The 23,255-nt window shown below is 40.7% G+C and overlaps 1 protein-coding gene across 5 annotated transcripts in view; it reads left to right on the top strand.

Moving 5' to 3' along the window:
• RALA (RAS like proto-oncogene A) overlaps positions 1-23,255 on the top strand; it is a 73,270-nt gene that overhangs the window by 45,203 nt on the left and 4,812 nt on the right. For 3 of the 5 annotated variants that reach the window (XM_025449290.3, XM_049096427.1, XM_035701529.2), the window contains 3 exons: positions 11,307-11,462; positions 13,528-13,736; positions 19,278-19,452. In XM_025449290.3, the coding sequence (XP_025305075.1) occupies positions 11,349-11,462; positions 13,528-13,736; positions 19,278-19,452 (498 nt within the window). In that variant the 5' untranslated portion in view covers positions 11,307-11,348. Of the gene's footprint in view, positions 1-2,890; positions 3,045-10,525; positions 10,692-11,306; positions 11,463-13,527; positions 13,737-19,277; positions 19,453-23,255 lie in introns of those variants that run through there. The other 2 variants (XM_049096428.1, XM_049096426.1) reach the window with 2 other exon arrangements.

Raw genomic sequence — 23,255 nt, 5'->3', positions numbered from 1 at the left:
TACTTAATATATTTTGTGTCCTCTCTAAGAAATCTTTTTTCTCCCTCAGGGTCTCAAAGGTATTTTCCTATTTTCTGAAAATTTCATATATTAGCTTAACATTTGAGTCTTTCATACATGTCAAATTAATTTTTTGGTGTAGTGTGAGACATGCATAGAGGTTCTTTCCTCCCAAGGTTTATACAATTGTTCTAGGACCATTTGTTGCAGATTGTCATTCCCACCATCTAATTGCTTTGACCCCTTCTCCCATTATACATTCTAACTGGTTCTTTGAAAGAATTCTATTTTGGGGGATCCCTGGGTGGCTCAGCGGTTTAGCGCCTGCCTTTGGCCCGGGGCGCAATCCTGGAGCCCCGGGATCGAGTCCCGCGTCAGGCTCCCTCTTCCTGTGTCTCTGCCTCACTCTCTCTCTATGTCTATCATAAATAAATAAAATTTTAAAAAGAAGAATTCTATTTTTTATATAACAAAGTTATTAATAGAATCATCTATCCTTTGAAATCTCGTTAGAGCAGTTTTTTAGTTGATTCCTTTGACTTAAATGTTACCAATTAATAATGATCATTTACTCCTTATATCTCTTTCTGATGTCATCAGGTGCTACTTTCAGGACAATGCAAAAGAGTGATGGTACTGGGCATTCTTATCTTATTCCTGACAAAAGCGTTAATGGAAATGCTTTTATAAAATGCTTTTATCGTGAAGCATGATGAGATTTTTTTAGGGTTTAGTTTTAAGGTCACCAGTTTCTGTATTAAGTGAGTACCAATAAATTTCTACTTTACTATGTTTTTATAAGTAGTGAACTTTGAATTTTATCAAATATTCTAGACCTTATAAATATACTAATACAATTATTTTCATCTATTAATATGAGGAATTATATTGACCTCCTAAAATATAAAGCTATTCTTGCAATATCTGGTTGAACCCCACTTGGTCACTTTGGTTTATTCTTTAACATGCTGGATTCTATATGGTAACATTTTTTATTTAAAGTTTTGCCCTGTATTCACATGATAGGTCAGTTAATCTACATTTCCTTTAGTCTCTTTGTTAAGACTTCATCAGTGTTAATCTAGATCTCTGAGGATAATTGGAAACATTCTCTGAAACATTAAATAGTATTGATAATACCCGTTCTTTATTTTTTAAAAAGATTTTATTTATTTGAGAAACAGCGAGAGAAAGAGAGCGCACAAGCAGGGAGGAGTGGGAGAAGCAGGCTCCCCGCTGAGTAGGGAGCCCGATGGTTAGTGGGGCTCTATCCCAGGACCCTGAGATCATGACCTGAGCCGAAAGCAGCCACTTAACTGATTGAACCACCTGGGTGCCCCAATTCCTTCACCCATTCCTGAAGTGGCTGGAAAATTGTACCAGTGGTATTATTTGTGCCTGGTATAAACCTAAATAGTCTTAAATCCCTTTCAAAAAAGAATAGTGTGTCTTGTTTCCTTGCTCAAGTATACTCTAACTCTTCTAAAATTGTTAATTTTATACTAAATTCCTGGTGGGGTTTTTTTGTTTTGTTTTGTTTTTGTTTTTACTGAGCAGATACTCTTAATGCAGATAGGGAGTGTCATGGGTGAGTTGTTTGTATGAAATACTTTACAGGGCCGCCTGGGTGGCTCAGTGGTTGAGCATCTCCCTTAGGCTCAGGTCGTGATCACGGAGTCCTAGGATTGAGTTCCCCATTAGGCTCCCTACTGCCTATCTCTTACTTCTCCCTCTGCCTATCTCTCTGCCTATCTCTCTGTGTGTCTCTCATGGATGAATATAAAATCTTAAAAAAAAAGACTTTTTAAAAAAGATTTATTTATTTATTCGAGAGAGACACAGACAGAGGGAGAAGCAGGCTTCATGCAAGGAGCCCGACACTGGACTCAATCCCAGGTCTCCAGGACCACACCCCGAGCTGAAGGAGGTGGTAAACCGCTGAGCTACCCGGGCTGCCCGAAAAGAAATACTTTTTTGAGAATGAGTCACTAATTTGACGTCTACCTACTTGTGATTAGTAATGGTTTGATAGGAACTAAACTTTAGTGATCATAAACCTTTAATGCAGTTTTGAAATTGGAGGGGAAGTAAATACTTCATTTAACCTCTTTATTACAAGGAATCTCTCATTAAGAAGTTCACAGCTGATATTTTTTTTAGACTAAAACCTAATAATAAGTGCCTTTATTAGGAAAGTCTAAAGACAATAATGAACTCTGGAAATATTAAGATTGTTAGCATTTTCGGTTTTGGTGGGCAGAGAGTGTTTGATATCTTACTTGGTAAGAGTATTCTCTATTCAGTATTGGAGAGCTAGATTGATTGATTGTTAGAAAGTTTCTTGAAGTTGAAAATACAGAGCAGAATTTGGATTGAAGATTTGTGGTCTGAAGCACCTTGACCCCCTTTCTGTAGGTGGTAGGCTGAATAAACCCAAGATATCTATACCTAATCCCTGGAATCTGTGAATGTTACTTTCTATGGCTAAAGGAACTTGATTAAATTAAGGCTATTGAGGGGCACCTGGGTGGCTCAGTCAGTTAAGTGTCTGCCTTCAGCTCAGGTCATAGTCCTGGGGTCCTGGAAACAAGCCCCAGGTTGGGCTTCCTGCTTACTGGGAAGTCTGTTTCTTCCTTTCCCTTTACCCCCTCCACTCTTTTTTCTCTCCTTCCCCAAAACAAAAATCTTTTTAAAAAGTTAATTAAGGATCTTAAGATGGGATGCTTATTCTAGAGAATTTGGCCTGAAGTGTAATCACAAGTATCCTTTAAGAGGGAGGTAGAGAAGGTTTTGACTACAGTAGAAGAGAAGGCGATATGACCACAGAAGCAGGGATTGTAATGATTCAGCCAAGGGATTTAAATTTTTTTTTTTTTTTTTTTTTGCAAAGGGATTTAAGACCGTTTAAGGGCCAAGGAAAGCCAGTCTCTAAAAACTGGAAAAAGCAAAGAACAGATTCTTCCCTGGAGCCTCCAAAAGGAATCTGCCCAACTGACACCTTGATTGAGCCTTAAGACTCATTTTGGATTTCGGCAGCCATAACTGTAAGACAATAAATATATGTTGTTTGAAGCTACTATAGGTTTGTGGCGGTTTGTTACAGCGGCCACAGGAAACTCCTACAGTGTGGCTACCCATCCACTAAACATCAGCGGCAAGGCCTTGACCTGTGGAGTTCGACTCCACAGCCCCAGCCCTGAGAACAGTGTCTTTGTGGAGGAAGAGAGAGAAAGAAGGAAGGCAGGGAGGGAGGGAAAATCAAGGAATTCATATTTCACACAAATATTTTGAGCATGGTATAGGTGTCTGGTTTCTGAATGAAGCAGAAAAACAGTAAGGTTGAAAACTTGAAACCCACCCATAACTGAATATGTTCTGTAGTCTTATTCTAGGATATCACTTTGAAAAAATTAAACAGTAAAAGGTAGAAGATAACTGAGAAACCAAATACACCATTTGAAATTCAAGGATTCTTGTCTCATTAGTTGAGGCAGGGAAACGAATCCACATACATGGAGATGTCATATTTTATTTAAAATGTAGATTCAGTCCCCCAATTCCTAATTTGAATGAAAGTTCCAACAAGGTAGTTAATTGCACTTGTGTCAAGTGAGTGCAAGAAATAAACAAGCTTATATTATTTTATGACTAGTTCTTTGCTTAAAACATATGTACACATGATACAAAAACCAGAATGTACAAAATGGTATACATTACAAGCCACTGTCGCACTTCTATCCACCAGTGACTTCCTTTCCATCCTCACTGGCAACCGTGTTGTTAACCACTGTTTTATATCGTTTCTGATGTAATAAACAAGTGAATTCCTAAAAAAGCCTTTTCCTCATCTGTGCTTGTTCTGTATCTTGTCTGTGTCTTTTTTTTTTTTTTCCCACTTTAACAGTATGTTTGAGCTCCCTCCGTATCACTGGGTAAAGACCATCCTTGTTTTTTGTAGTTAGGGTTACTCCATGCATTCAGTTTACACTTCACTGCAATGAATGAATGTGCCTATTTCTTTACACCAGGGATAAACTTTGTAAAAGGACTAGAAGTAAACATTTTAGACTTGTGGGCCACATACATTCTCTGTTGCATATTCTTTGTTTTGTTTTGTTTATAAGCCTTCAAAAACATAAAACCATTGTTAACTCAGGGACCATACAAAAAGTGGGCCAAAGGAGCTATAGTTTGCTGACCTTTGCAAACTTAACAACCTGATGGGTAAAACAATAGTGTCCCAATGTATTTTATTTGTATTTCTCTTATCAGTAGAGCATATTAGAGCCATTTATATTTCCTTTTCTATGACTATTCCTATTTTCGGCCCATTTTCCTATAATTATTGGTCTTATTTATAGTAACATTTTATATACGGAAATTATCTCTTTGAAATGAATTGCAAACATTTTCCTCAGTTTTGTCTTTTACTTTACTCATAAAAGATTTTGTTCACTAGAAATGTTTTGAGTAGTAAAATTTGTTGTTTTTTTTAAGATTTTTTATTTATTTATTCTTGAGAGAGAGAGAGAGAGAGAGAGAGGCAGAGACACAGGCAGAGGGAGAAGCAAGCTCCATGCAGGGAGCCCGACGTGGGACTCGATCCTGGGTCTTCAGGATCATCAGGCCCTGGGCTGAAGGCGGCGCTAAACTGCTGAGCCACCGGGGCTGCCCGAGTAGTAAAATTTGTTAGTTATTTGCTGATGAGTATTATGTAATACTTTAGGCCCTCCCATTCTGAAATTATCAAACAACTCTTTCAGGATTGTTTTCTTTCCCTTCTGGTGTTTTGTGGTTTTTTGTTGTTGTTGTTGTTGTTGTTTAAGATTTATTTATTTGAGAAAGAGAGAGAGGGATATAGGGAGAGAGAATCTCAAGCAGACTCTCCATTTAGCGAGGAGCCCACTGCAGGGCTTGATCCCACAACCCTGAGGTCAAGACAAGAGCTGAAATCAAGAATTGAATGCTTAACCAACAGAGTCACCCAGGCACCCCAGTGCTACTGTGATTTTATCATCTAAATCTTTGATCCGCTTGACGTTTATATTGGTGTGAAGAAAATGAATCCAACTTTATTTTTTTTCCAGATAGCTCACCAATTGTCCCAAGTCCATTTATTGAGATATTCTCCATGCCTCCCTCCCCACTTCCATTTGAAATGCCACCTTTTTTACACACTATAGTATATATTCAGATCTATTGCTGTATATTCTGTTCCATTGATCTATCTAGGCAAGGTTTTGCTTTTGAGTTACAACTCCCGCACTGAATTGCTGTGTGATCATATTTCATTGAGGAACTATAGATTCAGTAAAATAAATAAATGATCAGATCTGTCTGCAACCTTCACCCATACCCCTTCTTTTCACTTCCCCTCACCTCTGTTACAAAGAAGAGGTGGCCCTCCTCATGCATGACCCATCTCCACTCCTCTGGCCCACTCTCAAAGGCACTTTGCTCCTAGAAGCACCCTCTCTCCTATATCATTAATTTCTGTCTCTTTTATTTAGTTATTTTTGAAGTATCGTTAACATACAGTGTTATGTTAGTTTCAGGTGCATAATATTCAGCAATTCTATACATTAGTGCTCATCACATTAAGTGCACTCTTTTTTTTTTTTTTTTTTTTTTTAAGACTTAAGAGTGTTCGGGGGGGTGGTAAGGGGCAGAAGGAAAGAGAGAGAGAATATTAAGCATGCTCCATGCCCAGCACAGAGCTGGACACGGGGCTCCGTCTCATGACCCTGAGATTATGACCTGAGCCAAAATCAAGAGTCAGACATTTAACCAACTGAGCCATCCAGGTGCCCCAGTAAGTACACTCTTAACCCCCTTTGTCTATTTATTCATCCATCTCCCACCCATGTCCTTTTGGGTGACTACCAGTTTGTTCTCTGTAGAAGAAGAGTCTGGTTCTTTGTTTCTCTCTTTTTCTTTATTCATTTGTTTCCTAAATTTTACATTTGAGAGTATTTGTATTTGTCTTTATCCTACTGATTTATTCACTTAGCATTATATCCTCTGTGTATTCATATTGTTGCAGATGGTAAGATCTCATTCTTTTTATGGCTGAATAATATTCCATTGTGTGTATTTAGCACACGTTTATCCATTTATCTATCAGTGAACACTTGGCTTGCTTTCATATATTGGCTATTATAAGTAAGACTACAGTAAACATAGGGGTTGCCTGTCTTCTTGAATTAGTCTTTCGTTTCCTTTGGTAAATTCCCAATTAGTGGAATTACTGGATCATACAGTAATTCTATTTTTAATTTTTTGAGGAACCTCTGTACTGTTTTCCAGAGTGGCTGTGCCAATTTGCATTCTTAAAAACAGTGAAATGAGGGTGCTTTTTTTCTTCACATCCTTGCCAACACTTGTCTTACGTTTTTTTTTATTTTGGCCATTCTAACAGGTGTGAAGTAGTATCTCAGTGTTGTTTTGATTTGCATTTCCCTGACACAACTTGTGATGTTGAGCATCTTTTCATGTGTCTGTTAACCATCTGTTGTCTTTGGAAAAATGTCCGTTCAGGTCCTCTGCCCATTTTTTTAATCAGATAGTTTGGGGGGTTTTTTGGTGTTAGGTTGTATAACTTTTTTGTATGTTTTGGTTTTTAACCCCTTATTAAATACAGCATTTACAAATATCTTCTCCCATTAAGTAGGTTGCATTTTGTTTTGTTGATGGTTACTTTTTGCCTTTATTCCCTTACCTCAGGAGACACATCTAGAAAAATGGTTCTACAGCTGATATCAAGGAGATGGCTACCTATATTTTCTTCTAGGAGTTTTCTAGTTTAGGTCTCACATTTAAGTCTTTAGTCCATTTTGAGGGGTTCTCTTTTTTCCATTTTGAGTTCATTTTTATGTATGTTGAAGAAAGTGGTCCAATTTCATTCTTTTACATGTAGCTGTCCAGTTTTCTCAGCGCTATTTGTTGAAGAGACTGTATTTTCCTTTTTCTCTATTCCTGCTTCCTTTGTTGAAGATTAATTGACCATATAACCATGGGTTTACCTTTGAGCTGTCTGTTCTGTTCCGTCTATTTGTCTGTTTTTGTGCCAGTACCACACTGTTTTGATTACTACAACTTTGTAGTAAATCTTGAAATCTCCAGATTTGTTCTTTCTCAAGATTGTTTTGATTATTCAGTGTTTTTTTGTGGTCCTATACAAATTTTAGTATTCTTTGTTCTAGTTCTGTGAAAAATGTTGGTATTTTTATAGGGATGGCATTAAATCTGTAGATTGCTTTGGGCAATATGGATGTTTTAATAACATTAGATCTCCCAATCCATAAGCATGGAATATCTTTCCATTTGTGTCATTTTCAATTTCTTTCATCAGTGGTTCATAGTTTTCAGAGCACAGGTCTTTCACCTCTCTGGTTAAGTTTATTCCTAGGTATTTGTTTGTTTTTGAAGCAGTTGTAAATAGGATTGTTTTCTTAATTTCTCTTTCTGATACTTCATTATTAATGTACAGAAATGAAACATTTCTGTAAGTTAATTTTGTATCCTGTAACTTTACTGAATTCATTTATCAGTTCTAGTAGTTTTTTGTTGGACTGTAGGATTTTCTATATATAGCATCATGTCATCTGCAAGTAGTGAAAGTTTTACTTCTTCCTTACCAATTTGGGTGCCTTTTATTTCCCTTTCTTGTCCTATTGTTGTGGCTAGAACTTCTAGTACTATGTTGAATAAAAGTGGTAAGTGGAAATCCTTGTTTTGTTCCTGATCTTAGAAGAAAAGCTCTTAGGGATCCCTGGATGACTCGGTGGTTTGGTGCCTGCCTTCTGCCCAGGATCCTGGGGTCTCAGGATCAAGTCCCGCATTGGGCTCCCTGCATGGAGCCTGCTTCTTCCTCTGCCTGTGTCTCTGCCTCTCTCTCTGTCTCTTATGAATAAATAAAATCTTTAAAAAAAAAAAAAAGAAGAAGAAAAGCTCTTAAATTTATTGTCATTGTCCCCAATACAGGTAGTATTGATAGTTATGCAAGTACTAGTTATGGAAACTAATATTATTACCATTTGGGCTGCAGCTGCTATAGGCCAGCCCCCTGCCCTCACTAGCATGGACTAGATAGACTCCTCTGCTCTTGCTCCTCCACCATCCGCTCTCCACACACCAGCCAAGCTAATCTTTTCAAGATATAAGTGAAATTATGTCACTGTCTTGCTTAAAAACTCCCTGGTGCTTCCCATTAAAATTATAATAAAACTCAGACACCTCTCCATGGCCTGCAAAGCTTTTTGTCAGTTGGCCTCCCCTTCCTCTCGCTCTCCCCACCATTACTCCCAAGTCTCCATGTACTCTGGCCTCCTCCAGGTCCCTAGAACATGCCGAACTCTCCCATTTTGGGTCTTTGCACTTGTCATTCCTCTGGAATGCTCTTCCCTCAGAGTTGCCTGGTTCTCTCATAAAATTCAGGTCTCAGCTCAAATGCTACCTCTGAGAAGGAGTCATGCTTGACTGGCCTGGTTCAATTTGCCCATCCCTTGCTCTTCATCTTGTGCCTGTCATCGTCTTTATTGCATTTAGCACTATGGAATTTTCTTATTTATGTATCTGTTTGCCTTCAGTTTTAGGTAGGCACAGGCTTCAGTTTGTTTACCATCAAAACAACATATAAACTAGGGATTGGGAGCTAAATTGTAGAATGCCAACTTTTTGAAATGGGGAGAGAGGAGCGTCTCCTCCGTGGGAGCTTCTTGTCTTGCATTGCCTCTTGAAAGTATGGGATATGCAGCTCATAATTATTAGGGACTGATTGCACTTTGGAAAAATATCTCTGGGACTTTTCCTTCTTTATATCTAAGTCACTATTTTATCACATTTAAATATTTTACATATTTAAATAGTTATATGAAATAAATGTAAATATTTATATACTTCAGATATTTAAACAGTATTTTAAATTGTTCTGGAAATAAAAGTGTTCTCAGTTGGTGTGACTGCTAAATGTTTTGCTTTCAAAACACACACAGCTCTTAGAGTATACTTAATTGTTTTAAAAATAAGACAGTAGGTACATAGTCATGAAGTTACTTACAGCTAAGTAAGGATCATAATGGTGGGAAGTCATTTTCTGATTCATGTAGGAACATCATGTTCCATCAACTGCTTAGGCTTGGTAGACTTCAGGCTTTTAGTTCCTTACCTGAAATATGCTATTCTTTTTCAATTTCTGAGCAGTGATAGTCATTCATAATCTAATGATCATGTCCTTGGTACCCAAAAAAAGGGAGGGCTCAATTCTTGTTTGTTAAATCGATCAAATTGCTAGCCTCTAAGTATAGATTCTTTACAGTACACTTGACAGCGCAAGCTGCTTCTGCTAAAATGTTTGTTACAAAATAAGAACAGGATCAGAAATTGCATATATAGTGTCAGCTCAAGTTATGCTCCTTATAGATTGAAAGCAGTCTCAAAGTATAACATGTTCATGTTGCTAAATAGATAAGATTATGGATTGCTGTTTTTTTTTTTTCCTTAAGACTTTTCTGTTTAGGGGGCACCTGGGTGGCTCATTCAGTTAAGCATGAGGCTCTCTTAGTTTCAGCTCAGGTCATGATCTCATAGGTGGTGAGATCAAACTCTGTGTGTTGTGGGAGACTCCTCAGCAGGGAGTATGCTCGAAGAATGTCTCCTACCCTACCCCCACTCACCAGCACGTGCTTTCTCTCTCTCTGTAAGATAAATAAATCTTAAAAAACAACAACAACAACCAACTCTTTTGTTCGGGCAAATAGTCATAAGGGCCTGATTTCTGGGCACAGCCCAAGAATTGCCCAGCTCTTGGGTGCCTTTAAGCCATTGTGTGAGGCAGAGACCCACAGCAGACTATCCTTGCCCATACCTGTGATTGAATTTCTAGTAGCAATGATGGCTTTATTACTAGTACAGTCTAAATCACTCCCCATGGTTGTCAGACTGAGAACATTTATTTGTTCATTCAACACTTGTGTACTGAATGGTTGATTTTGCCAAGCCATGGTAGTCACAATCAACATAAAGTAACCCAAGCAGACATGACCCCCTGCACTTGGGTTGCTTCTGGTGTATTAGGGAAGAAGACTCATAATAAGCAACTAACACATTCAAGTAGTTTCAACTTGTAATAATGGTTGAGAGGGAGAGTATCAGATGGTATATGAGAGCACAGGGCAGGGGAGAGCCTAACTAATTTAGATTGAGAGTTTCAGGTAAGGCTGAGACCCCCAAAACTGAGAGGTCTTAGCCAGACAGAATGAGAAGATGCCAAAAGGCAGGGACCAAGAGGCACAGAAGAGTACGTGAAGGACTACAGGAGGCCGGGTGGGAGCCCGATGCAGCCGAGCTGGGAGACACTGGCATAGGACAGAGAGGCAGGCAGGATGAGATGTGGTTTCCAGGAGCTGCAGTTTGGGAAAGCTGTGCTGTGACCAAATAGTCAGAAGATGCCGGGAGGAAAGGCTGCTGCAACCCAACCCCCTCGAACCTCTAATAACAGAAAGTCTCCTAGCTCGGGCTGCACACAGGCTGGCTGCTGCCACCTTACAGCCTCTTTCTAAGGCCTGGTCCTGGGTGCCCTTGGCACACGGCGGCACTCCAGCTTCTGGAGGAACCTGGTCTTCCCACATGGAGCATGTAAAAGTGGTAAACAGACGCATGTTCTGAAGAAAATGAGGGCATGCAGGATCCAGGTATTTAAGTTAGGTTGGCCCTCCATTCCATGATGTCCCATGGGAGGTGTGATAGACAGCATTGGATTCTGTCTGTAATTCTACTGCCAAGTTCCTGGGATGAGATTTCTTCATTTATAAACTGACAGTGAGCGAACCTTTCAATCAGCAACCTTTTTTGGAGGAGGGCAGGGTGCAGGGGAATCAGTTATTTCTTACTAGAATTAGAAGAACTGTCTCTTTTATTATTGCCCATAAAGGTTAATGTGAGAACAAAGTGATTGTTGAGACTGTTTTCATAATCTGTGTGATTCTGTTCAAATACATTGAATACTCCATTATTGTCTGCATGTGGTTGCATTGGGAAATCTTCACTTTGGGTCACAGCTCATTACTGAAAGCTAGCTGTTATAGGAGAAATGCCCTTGACTTGTATACTTGTATCGTCATGGTGTTCTCTGATAAGTTGTTCTTCCTCTAAATGAGCATACTTTGCTGTCTGTTTAAAATCGCCACAATGATTTTATGAAAATGAAAACTAGTATCTTGAAGCCCAAGGACACTGTATCTCTTTCCTACACTTGGAACTCTGAAGAAGATTGTACTGGCTGGTACTTAGTTTTTCATTCTTTCTAGGTTCTTCTTCATCCTTTGCTGAAAATCACTCTGTGACACAAGATGGCCGCAAACAAGCCCAAGGGTCAGAATTCTTTGGCCTTACACAAAGTCATCATGGTGGGCAGTGGTGGTGTGGGCAAGTCCGCACTGACTCTACAGTTCATGTATGATGAGGTAAGTGCCGGTTTTATAATGGGTATCAAAGTTCGGGCTGTAGAGAGTATTTCAGTAGTTTAGTTTTGGTGCTCTTTTAAATGTATACCTGAATCCTTGAAAGCTACTCATTGTATTTCCCATTTTTAAATTTAGAGCCAGCATTTGTACACATCTTGACTTAACAAATCAATAACTCAAGATCCTTAAGAACTTACACTTTAAAAACAAAATAAAACTGGAAACGGTACCTATTTTTAAGCAATCTAACTTTTTGGCTTTTTCATTTCAAATGTTTAATGGAGGTTCCCATCTTGAATTAATAGAAGTGGTAGATATAGTATCTAATCGAGACTTAAAGTTAGCATAATAAGGTGTCCTGTAGTAACTTTAACAGTAATGATTTTAATAATAGTGAAAAAATCAGTAGTATCTGGCATGGCACTACACTCACCATTAGGTAAAAAGCTGTGTCCCTAAAATATAATTAAGAGAAGGTTACAGATTTGTGTGCCTGTATTTATATCAGACTTTACCGCCCAGAGTTAAGGTCATAGCCTATATACAGCAATATATTCTTTCCCCAGAAGACTTTTGTCAAGCCTAAATAATTTAAGAGTTGATAATCTGGTTTAAGCATTTATTCTCAATTCTTCCTTCCAATAGAGAAGCAAGGTTTTATGGTTACTCTTTTTTACTTAATCCTCCAAACAATCCTGCATGGTAGGTGATATCCCCATTTTACAGATGAGAAAACAGGACCTCAGAGAGTTTTCTCAGCCTGCCCAAGAGGAGTGATCTCTAATGAGTAACCAAAGCCTGGTCTCCTGATAACAAATCCTGCAGATCTTACCACCCATTGTCTCCTTCCATTGCCTGTTCATCAGCATTTTGGGCACACACAAAAAAAGCCTAAATCTAATCAGCTCTCTTGCTCAATGGTGACTATAATAAAACATTTGGAAAGAAAGAAGATTGAAATGATACTTGAAATGAAATTGCTGATTTAAGTGTTCAATCTGTTTTCCATACTACTCATTTTAATAGATAGTCTTTCAAAGTAATCGCTTAGTCAGGCCCCTTCTTAACAATAAGGAAGAGGTCAAAAGTAAGACTATTCACATACCTGATGAGTGATAAATGGCTAAGCTCTCACTTAGTATTCATAAATATTAATATTCACAGTAGTATCTGGTATCAAAATATGTGTCTTTGTTAAATCATCATGTGTAATACTTATAAAATTAGTATGTAAATATGGGTAGACTGTTCTGTAGCCTTTATGGTTACAAATACACTGTGTTCGTTTTTTTTTTTAAATAATTACATATTGAGTATCCTCCCTGTACCAGGTAGATCGGGGAGCTAGAGTGATGAGTAAAATAGTCAAGGTCCCTGCTCCCAGGGGTTATGTTCTAGTAGGGGGATATGGACATTGAGCAAATAAATAAGAAAATATCAGATAAGGAAAATGAAAATATTTATAGGAACTAATTTTAAAAACATGCAAAAGTATGTATACATACACACATGGTAGCAATGATACACTGATCAAAAATATCAAGGTGAGATTTACAGAGTTGAAGATAGATGGAGGAATGTAAAGTTGTTTAATAGTACTGTTTAAAAAATGAGGCATGTAGAGAGCGACCTCAAGGTTTGTGATTTGCTGTTCTACTAAGTAAGTAGCATAAGCCACTTTATTGAATTGGTTCATTTTAGAGAAGAGATTTCACAGCAGCTTTCAATTGACTCACTTTCAAGTTATTTCTACAATTCTGGCATGAAAATTTATATAGAGAATCACATTGAAAGGAGTTGTTATATATTTGATTAAATACACAAATAATCACTTTTGCAGGTGTGGTGTTTTCAGGAAGGGAAAGGCACAGTTTTCAAGCTGTAAACAATCTAGACTTCATCATTCAACCCTTGCTTTTTATAAAAGTGGAAGCCACCAAATTATCTAAAATGAAATATAGAATAGTGTAATTTTTACCATTGGGGAAAGCTGAAGGAAGAGTACATGGGACCTCTCTGTACTGTTTTGGCAACTTCACATGAATCTATATTTCCTCTCTTCTAGTTTGTGGAGGACTATGAGCCTACCAAAGCAGACAGCTATCGGAAGAAGGTAGTGCTGGATGGGGAGGAAGTACAGATCGATATCTTGGATACAGCTGGGCAGGAGGATTATGCTGCAATTAGAGACAACTACTTTCGGAGTGGGGAGGGTTTCCTCTGTGTCTTCTCTATTACAGAAATGGAATCCTTTGCAGCCACAGCCGACTTCAGGTATGGCAGGGACTCATGCCTTTGCACCAGCATACCATGCAGTGGTGTCGTCCCCAGAAACAAGTGGACAACTAGAGCTTGTTACTTGTTAGTCTTTCACCCTGTGTGTAGTTGTGCTTATTCCGTCTTTGATGGCAGTCTGTGACTCCACCCACGGTGTACTTAGACTCAGATACTCGGAATACCTCGAGTAATCTTATAGCTGTCGCAATGCCAGCTGTATTGGAGCGTGAGTTTGTGAGCCTCAGTACCAAAGGTCTCTTATACATTTCTGAAGTATTTCTCTTTGCAGTATAATACTACTGCTGCCGTAATGGTTGACATTTGGATCACATCATAGAGCTCTGACCCAGATTGTAGATCTTTCTGTGTTAGTCACCAGTTTCACAGCCCCTGTGTAATGTTCAGCAGGCACATCGCCATCCTCCTCACAACACAGATCCCCTGACAGCACACACTGATTTTTCCTTTAAGATTTTATTTATTTATTTGAGAGTGAGGGAGAGCACAAGCAGGGGAAGGGGCAGAGGAAGAGGGAGAAGCAGACTCCCTTCTGAGCAGGGAGCTGGATGCAGGACTCAATCCCAGGACCCTGAGACCGTGACCTGAGCCCAAAGCAGCCACTTAACCAACTGAGCCACCCAGGCACCCCTGATTTCTTTTAATAGAAATAATACCATAGATTGGCACACGAGGTTGTGTTATATAGTATTTTTTATATCTTACCATTTGCTTAATCAAAATCTGTCATCCATGTGGTTTGCAGGGGTGCAGTTGGTAAAGGGGAGAGAGGTTCTAAGAGAAATACAGCATAAATAAGTTCTTGAATAGTCTCAAATATTACGTGTGTAATCAAAAGTATCCCTTTTTTTTAAGATTTTATTTACTTATTTTAGAGAGAGTGTGAGCAGGGGGAGGGGCAGAGGGAGACTCCCAAGCAGACTGCACTAAGCATGGAGCCCAGTGCGGGGCTTGATTTGACAACTCTGAGATCATGATCTGAGCTGAAACCAAGTTGGACACTCAACTGACCAAGTCACCCAGGTCCCCCCCCCCCCCAAAAAAAGTATTTTTTAATTATATATATATTTGTTTGTTTGTTTGTTTCAAGTTTGCCTTGGTATGAGGGATGCAAAAGAAGCGAGCATGTAGTGTATCTTTTTCTTTTTTTAAAGATTTTATTTATTTATTCATGAAAGACAGGGAGAGAGAGAGGCAGAGACATAAGCAGAGGGAGAAGCAGGCTCCTCCATGCAGGGAGCCGGATGTGGGACTTGATCTCAGGACCCTAGGATCACACCGTGGGCCAAAGGCAGGCGCTCAACCACTGAGCCACCCAGGCACCCCTGTAGTGTATCTTTTAAAGATTGATACAGCCTAGCTGTAAAAACCATAAAACCAAGAGCAAGGTAGTAACAGAGTAGGAGATGTAGACAGTGCTCATTACAGGGATCCAGGAGGCTTTTGTAACATAGGTGAGCCGGAAGGATAAGAAGGATTTCCACAGACAAGGAAAGAAGTTTTCTGGAGGTTGAGCAAAAACTGAACCTGGCTTTATATAAAGCTTCTTTTTCACATATACTTGAAAGTCCCAGAACTGAAGGAATTTAAAAGAGCATTCTTTGTAGAAAAAACAAAAGTCATTGAGAAACTTTTAAAATGCAGATTAATTTATAAAATTAATTTTGTTGGTTTCTCTAAGGAAAGAGTTTCATATATGATAAAGTGCAAAGGGTGGCAGGCCCTGGTAACTTATAATCTTGGGAGACATGTTGAAAGTTAATTTAAATGTCGGTGCTTATTCACTCATTTAGCAAATAACTGAGTGTTTGTTATGCAGCAAGTCCTGGTCTAGGTAATGGGATAAATGTTGTCACCATAGTTGCCAAAGACAAAGTGGTATCTCAAGGGAATATTTTTCCACCAAGAGTAAGAATCTTAGGCACTGCTGTGACAGAAAATAAATGAATCATTCATTACTCTTCTATTGTACCTCCGACGTGTTCCCCTTCCCATAAATAAAAATAGTCCCAGTGACTCAGCAGCAACAGGAAAACATTTTTGAGACCATCTGAATGGTTACACACCATGCGGTCTCGCCCACAGGGTGTAGCACCAGTGGCAGGGCCTCTCTTGAGCCTTCCTGGGCCTCCCATCACCGAGGCAGAGCCCCCGTTTCCTCATCTGCGTGAGCGGTACGCTTGCAACAGCACCACTAGCACACTTACTACCCTCTCAGAATCACCTTGATTTGTGTGCTTTTTCTGACAAGGGGAAAACTCTTGAGAGCAGGACCTGTTTCTTAGCCAAGTATCTCTAGTACCCATATTTGGCACAGTTCCTGGCATGTATCATACAGGGCATGCTTAGTAAACATTTGATAAAAACGTTTGATAGAAACATTAGAGGCACACCTAGGTGGCTCAGTAGGTTAAACATTGGCCTTCGGCTCAGGTCATGATCCCAGGATACTGAGATGGGGCCCCACATCAGGCTCCCTGCTCAGCGGGGAGCCTGCTTCTCCCTCTGCCCCTCACCCTGCTTTTGTACTCTCTCACGCTGGCTCTCTCTCAAATAAGTAAATAAAATTAAAAAAAAAAAAGAAAGAAAGAAATGTTAGAAAACTCTCTTATTTTTTTTAGTTCGCATGTCAAAAATGAAGAAGTTGGACCAGTTTGTAAAGGTACTTTCCTATTCTAAAATTCTATAGTTACCTTTAAATTCTATTTAAAGGGAGCATCACATTAAGTAAAATGTGAATGAAGACTAGCATTGCCTTTCTCTGACATCCAGAAAGGTAGCTAATTAAAACCAACTAATTCACTCTAAGAAATAATGTCTTCTCATCCCTGAACCTAGGAAGTCCATGGGCTTTCCACGGCCATATTTGTGGTAGCATTCATCACACAGTAACAGGAAGTATTGGTCTTCCTGAAGCCCCTGATGCAGAAAACCTAGTAGGTATTTACTAAGAAATAAATTAATGACTATGTATACATATGACCAGAAGTACTAGAGTCAAAGAAACCAGTCAGTCTCTGGTAGTTAGTGAGATCAAGTCGTAAGTCTATTGTTGACATCTTCGTTGAGGCTGTTGATCACAAAGGAACCTGGTTAAGAAGGTAACAGCACAGGGATCCCTGGGTGGCGCAGCGGTTTGGTGCCTGCCTTTGGCCCAGGGCACGATCCTGGAGACCCGGGATCGAATCCCACATCAGGCTCCCGGTGCATGGAGTGCATGGAGCCTGCTTCTCCCTCTGCCTGTGTCTCTGCCTCTCTCTCTCTCTCTGTGACTATCATAAATAAATAAAAATTAAAAAAAAAAAAAAAAAAAGAAGGTAACAGCACATTGTTGTCACCAACACTGGAAAAAGATTATGACTGGCCAATGTCCTCTTCACAAACACGTAAATTTAATAGGAGTAATGGTGGTGTGGCCATGGTCTTTGCAAGAGGTCACATGAGTGGAGGAAAACATCACAGCCCTCCTGTCCTGTACAGCTTAGCACACGTCCCCCAGTTCCTGGGCCCAGCTGACCTGGTTCCTTCCTCATAGGGTGGTTAAGGTAAGTACAGATCAGTGAAAGATGGAGGTGACTGTGTGGTCCATAATCTGCTCATGCTAGAAAACTAGGAATTCAGGTCCAGACAGCTGCCTATAAGCGCTGAGTCTGTTGGAATGTTTACGACAACATCGGTAACCAGGTGAATGAAGGAATACTAAAAATAACACTGCCTAATACACAGTGCTCACCACGCACCAGGCGCTGCTCTCAGTGAACAAGATAAACAAGACGAGCTGGATACTAGCGAATTTCATAGATTCTAAAACACACATTCTTTTACATCTTATCATCTCTTAAAATCAGGCCCATGTCTTCTAGTAGAACATCTTTCATTATGACTGGCAGCAGTTTTTCTTAGTGGTGCATAACATAACGCGTGCAGTTAGTGACATTTAAAGCCCATGGCCATTGCGAGCACTCAGTAAAATGCTAGCAGCAGTGGAGGTGGTGGTGGTATTCAGGCAATGCTGTCAAGGAAGCACAGAATAGACAAATGTGAGATTAAGGCTTGGCAAAGATTCGTATTCCGTCTCAAACATCACGAGAGATCGCTGCAAAGTCCGTGTCCTCTGCTAATCTGTCATGCTAATAACCCCATTACTCATCTCCTTTTCTCTTAGTCTAAAATATTGTTCCTGTAGTTTCAAATCCCTTAATAATTTCAAAGGAGGGGCGTCAGTAAGATAGCCAGAGAGTGTTGATTTTGGAAGAAAAGGTCTTTTTCCAGCAATCACTAAGAGCAACTATCATTCGTTGAGGATTCACTGTGTGCCAGACACAAGTCTAGGTACTTTACATTTCATCCTCATAGCACCTGGCTGAAGAAGGTTCTGTGGTTAGCCCCATTTTCCATGTGAGGAGACCAGGGCAAAGAAGCATTTTTGCCCAGAGTCACATGACTGGGAAGGGCCGAGAACCATGACACCTTTAAAACTGGTGATGGCCCATAACTTCTCTCTAAACACAACATCTGGGCAGCCCGGGTGACTCAGCAGTTTAGTGCTGCCTTCAGCCCAGGGCCTGATCCTGGAGTCCCGGGATCGAGTCCCATATCGAGCTCCCTGCATGGAGCCTGCTTCTCCCTCTGCCTGTGTCTCTGCCTCTCCCTGTCTCTCTGTCTCTCATGAATAAGTAAATAAAATCTTAAATAATAATAATAATAATAATAATAATAATAAACAACATCTGTACTCGAGAGATGTCTGGCCTGTGTGGAGTTTTTAGAAACATTTAGTGGGACCGGTGATATGAGGCAATCCTCCCCCAATCCTGTGACCCCAGTTTAATCATGAGAGAAACATCAGCCAAATCCCAACTGAGAGGTTTTCTACAAAGTAGCTGCCCAGCATGTCTCAAAACTGTCAAGGTCATCAGAAACAAAGGAGGTCTGGGAACTGTCAGAACCACGTGGAATCTGAGGAGATGTGATGACTAAATGTCATGCGGGATCCTGGACAGGATCCTGGAACAGGGAGAGGACATTAGGTAAAAACTAAGAACATTGGAATAAAATTCGAACTTCAATTAATAAAGACGTCTCAAGAGTGGCTCATTAGTTGTGATAAATGTACCACACTAACGTAAGATGTTGCCTGTAAGGGGAACTTGGGTGCGAGGGTATGGGAACTCTAGCGTCTTTGCGACTGTCCTACACATCTAAAACCATCCTTCCAGTAGAAGTTGATTTTTAAGAAGCATTCAGAGAAAGTTGCATTTGACACTGGGTTTTGTGCCTCTACTGCCGTATTTATGTTCTCCTCGCTAGTGCATATTTCCTTCATCTGTGAAGTGAGTATGTAATTCAGGTGATCGATGGTGGAATAAGGAGGAAGCGTGGCTCATTTCCTACCATGCATGAGCTAGTTGCTATTGTAAAGAAACATGTAAACAAATGCTAATTGCAGATGGGTTTTGTTATTTTGTTAGTATAACATGGGGTAATTTTAATATTTCTTTCTTATTTTCTCTTGTCCAGGGAGCAGATTTTAAGAGTAAAAGAAGATGAGAATGTTCCATTTCTGCTGGTTGGTAACAAATCAGACTTAGAAGATAAAAGGCAGGTTTCTGTAGAAGAGGCAAAAACCAGAGCTGACCAGTGGAATGTTAACTATGTGGAAACATCTGCGAAAACCCGAGCTAATGTTGACAAGGTAAAGGGTGGCCCTCCTTACTGCACATCATGTTAACAATAAGTTGATTCGCTTTGTCTCAGCTCCACTGTGTCTAGAGATTTGTGAAACTTGCAAATGGTGATTTAGCATGTGCTGATTTGTATCCGCCCTGAATGCTCCAGTGCAGCACGTGAGGAATTTCCTACTTCACCTTGTCCTCAGGTTCCCGAGAGACACCGAAACATGAGACTTTTTTCCTCGTGCTGACAGGATTCTGACCTGAATCCCTGCCTTTTTAAAAATTTTTTTCTTAATCCTGATCGGCTGGATAATTTAAAAGGCGTGGTAGAAGTCCTCTGAGCTAACACCTGCCCAACCCCATGCCAGTTCTCCGAAGTAAAGGTGCCTCCCAAGACAGGAGCCCCAGAGAAGAGGGCTTCGAAATCTATTACTACGCTTCCACTCCCCACCCTGTTTTTTCCTCTATCCCATCTTCCGCCTTCATTCAGGTGGCCCTTCCCTGAGTCCTGCCTCCTCTCTAGGAGCCAGCCCAGGTGCGTTATTTCATCCTCCTGTCGGAGACGCACATCTTCCAGAAGACTGCCCATCAGCTGAGGCAGAGGCAGGCTCCCTGAGCCCTGCAATGGGGCCTTTGCCAGCCCCCGGCATCTAGGCTGTGCCGAGTGCCTCTCAACTCTAGCTGTAGAATTGTCTCTGAGACTTCACGGACACGGATTCCTGGGTCTTACCCGCAGAGATTTTGATTCATGTGCTATGAGTGGGAGCTGAGAATTTGCATTTTCTGCAAGCTCCCCAGTGGTGCAGACTGCGGCCCTGGCGAGGGCAGGGCTGGGTATAGGCTATTTTGGTTACTCTGGCTGTGTCACGAGCAGACCACCGTTTACTATGCTCTGAGAACCACTGGGCCAAGAATTTGGACGGGTCCCAGTGGAGGTGGCTTGTCTCTGCTCCACAGTATCTGGTGCCTCAGCTGGAAGCGTCTCCGCTTAGGTTCACAAGACTGTTCACACGTGTCTGAGTCAGCCAGTTGATGCTGGCTGTTGTCCAGGGACTCCTCCGTTCCTCACCATGGGACCTTCTCCACGTGTCGTGCTTTAGGCGTCATGCTGAGCCCGGGTGGCTCAGCAGTTTAGCGCTGCCTTCAGCCCAGGGCGTGATCCTGGGGACCCGGGATCGAGTCCCATGTTGGGCTCCCTGCATGGAGCCTGCTTCTCCCTCTGCCTGTGTCTCTGCCTCTCTCTCTTTCTCTGTCTGTCATTAATAAATAAATAAAATCTTTAAAAAACAAAAATAAACAAAAACCCGTCCCTGTAGCAGGGTGGCACGGTGAGCGCCAGGGGCAAGCGTCACAAGGGAAGAACCAGGCAGAAACCACATCACCTTTTATGACTTAGCATCGGAAGTTATGCAGCATTATTTCCACGTTGTCCTGTTAACTGCAGTGGTCACAGAGTCCCGCCCAGGTTCAGGAGGAAGGGGAATCCACTCCACTTCCTGATGAGGGTGGCAAGGTGCTGGAAAAGCGGGAAGGGGGTTGTTGCTGTGGCCAGTTTGGGGAAATGTAGACTGTAGTCAGGGGTCACCTCTCCAAAGCAAAATAACATTAAATGTGGCGGCTTATAAATACTGTCATTTCACGTACCACAACAGCCCGAAGAGTGTAAATGCCAGATAAAATACCTCAGTGGCTAAATAAAAGTAACTTACAGCAATTATCCAGTTTCTAGAATTAGGTTATATTTGGTTTCTTGCTAAGGAAATAATGTTAATAGTTAGAAGAGCACATACTCATTTGTGTTTATAAGATGCAGGCACTGTAGCCAGCACTAACCAGGTATCTTTAGCCCCGTAAGGTGTAAGTACTCTTCCCATGCTCACTTTTTTAGATGAGGAAACTGAGATGCAGAGAGATTACATACCCAATTCAAGTTCAAAAGGCCTGTGATGGCATCTGCTGGTTCTGGGTGTGGCCGACTCAAGTGCCTGTGTCATCTTCCGACTATTTACAACACACAACAGTTGGAGTACCTGTGGTATCTCCCAGGGCGTACGTCACCCACTATGAAAGCCTGGTACAAGTTTTCTGGGGTAGTGAGTGTTAATATTGTCTCCTTCTATTATATTGGGTAGTATCTTGTTTTGTCACAGAAAATAAATGCTCAACTCCCCTACGAGACATTAAGGGCTCATGCCATGTCCTCATCTGGATTCCAAATAGACCATCACATCGAAGTTTCAGAGGCAGATTTTGAGTCCACCCTGTAAAAAGCTTCATGATCATCTGAGTGGTCCAGCCAGGGCCTCGCCTGTCTCAGAGGCCATGCCTGTCACAGGGGAGTCACCCAGAAGCAAGGGTCCACCTGGCAAACCTGCTTTTAGACTCACTGGGTGCCAGGTTCACTTCATGACCTTGTTAGTGGCCTTCTGGCTAAATGTCCTGGCTCTTTAATGCATAACTCCAAGATTGCTCTTAATTTTTAAGGAACACCTTGGAGGAATGGAAAGACATTGAACAAGTAGATGTCAAAAACGAGAATATGATTTATTACATAAAGAGCCAATTTTATGTTGGGAAAAGAATTTTAGAAGAAATGTACTGTATTTTTAATTTTTTTTGTCATTAAAAACGTGAACACCTGCTTATTGTATAAGAGAAATTCGTAGCAAGGAGAAAATGTGAGTCACTCTTCACCCAAATTCCACTCCACTCCCCTTCCTTTAAGGTAACCACTACTAACTTAAGTATGTCTTTCCAGACGTTTATCTGCATTTAAAGACCAATATATAGAGTCTAAGGGAAAGTTTGTGTTTGCTTGTGTTTCCCTGTATAAATAGGATTTTTATATATAGTACATTTATTTATATAAATACACACATATATGTTGTATATATATAAAATATTTCTGTGTATGAAGATCATCCATTTCTGTAGTTTGCTTTTTAAATTTTATAACAGGCGCTTGGGTGGTGCAGTTGTTCGGGCGTCCAACTCTTGATTTCAGCTCAGGTCGTGATCTCAGGGTCATGAGATCAAGCCCAGTGATGGGCTCCATCCTGGGTGTGGAGCCTACTTTAAAAAAAACCTTCTGAAGTTCACTCCATAGTGATCTGTGTGCATCAGGAAGCCACAAGCAAGTCCTCTGATACTATATGTAGCTAGTTTGGAAGCTTTCCGCCCGAGCTGGCCAGCTGTGCACTCCAAGCACAGACATTCTAAAATCGCCTCAGGATAGAAAAAAAATAAATAAATAAATAAATAAAAAAAATAAAATCGCCTCAGGGAAGCCAAGATGCAAGGAGTGAGGGCAGAGACCCCAGGGGTCGTGTTACCCATGTGTTTCAGTCTCCTGCACTCTCTGTGGGCTTGCTTTGCTCAGTTTTTCCCTGTTCTAACCATTCACACCCCTTTGTGTGTTGGTCCTGTGTCCGTTTGACTTAAGCCATTAGTCTCTGGTTGCTTCCTTGCCTTTTTTTCCCCCCCAATAGTTTCCTTGCCTTCTGATTTACTTTCTGTTTCTTGCTTCAGATCAGGAATCAGCCGTTTATCTAAGGAACACTGGTTCTCTTGGGAGGAATGGTGTTTAGCAGCAACAGCCTGAGGACTAATGTGCTTACTGCTGTTGGGTTGTCATTGCTTCATGGCCTTTCAGTGAAGTGCTGGGAAATGCGTATGATTGAAAGAAAACAAATCATGAGATCATACTGTTACTGCTAATTCAGTTTTAGCATTCAGGATTCTCTACCTCTTTGACTTTATATCTTACTTAGATATAAGAAAGATGTATCTTCTCTCTTACACTGAAAATCGTCATTCCTAACCC

Source organism: Canis lupus, chromosome 18 (assembly GCF_003254725.2).
Source record: "Canis lupus dingo isolate Sandy chromosome 18, ASM325472v2, whole genome shotgun sequence".
NCBI classification, from domain to species: domain Eukaryota; kingdom Metazoa; phylum Chordata; class Mammalia; order Carnivora; family Canidae; genus Canis; species Canis lupus.
This window is presented reverse-complemented; position numbering and strand designations above follow the sequence as displayed.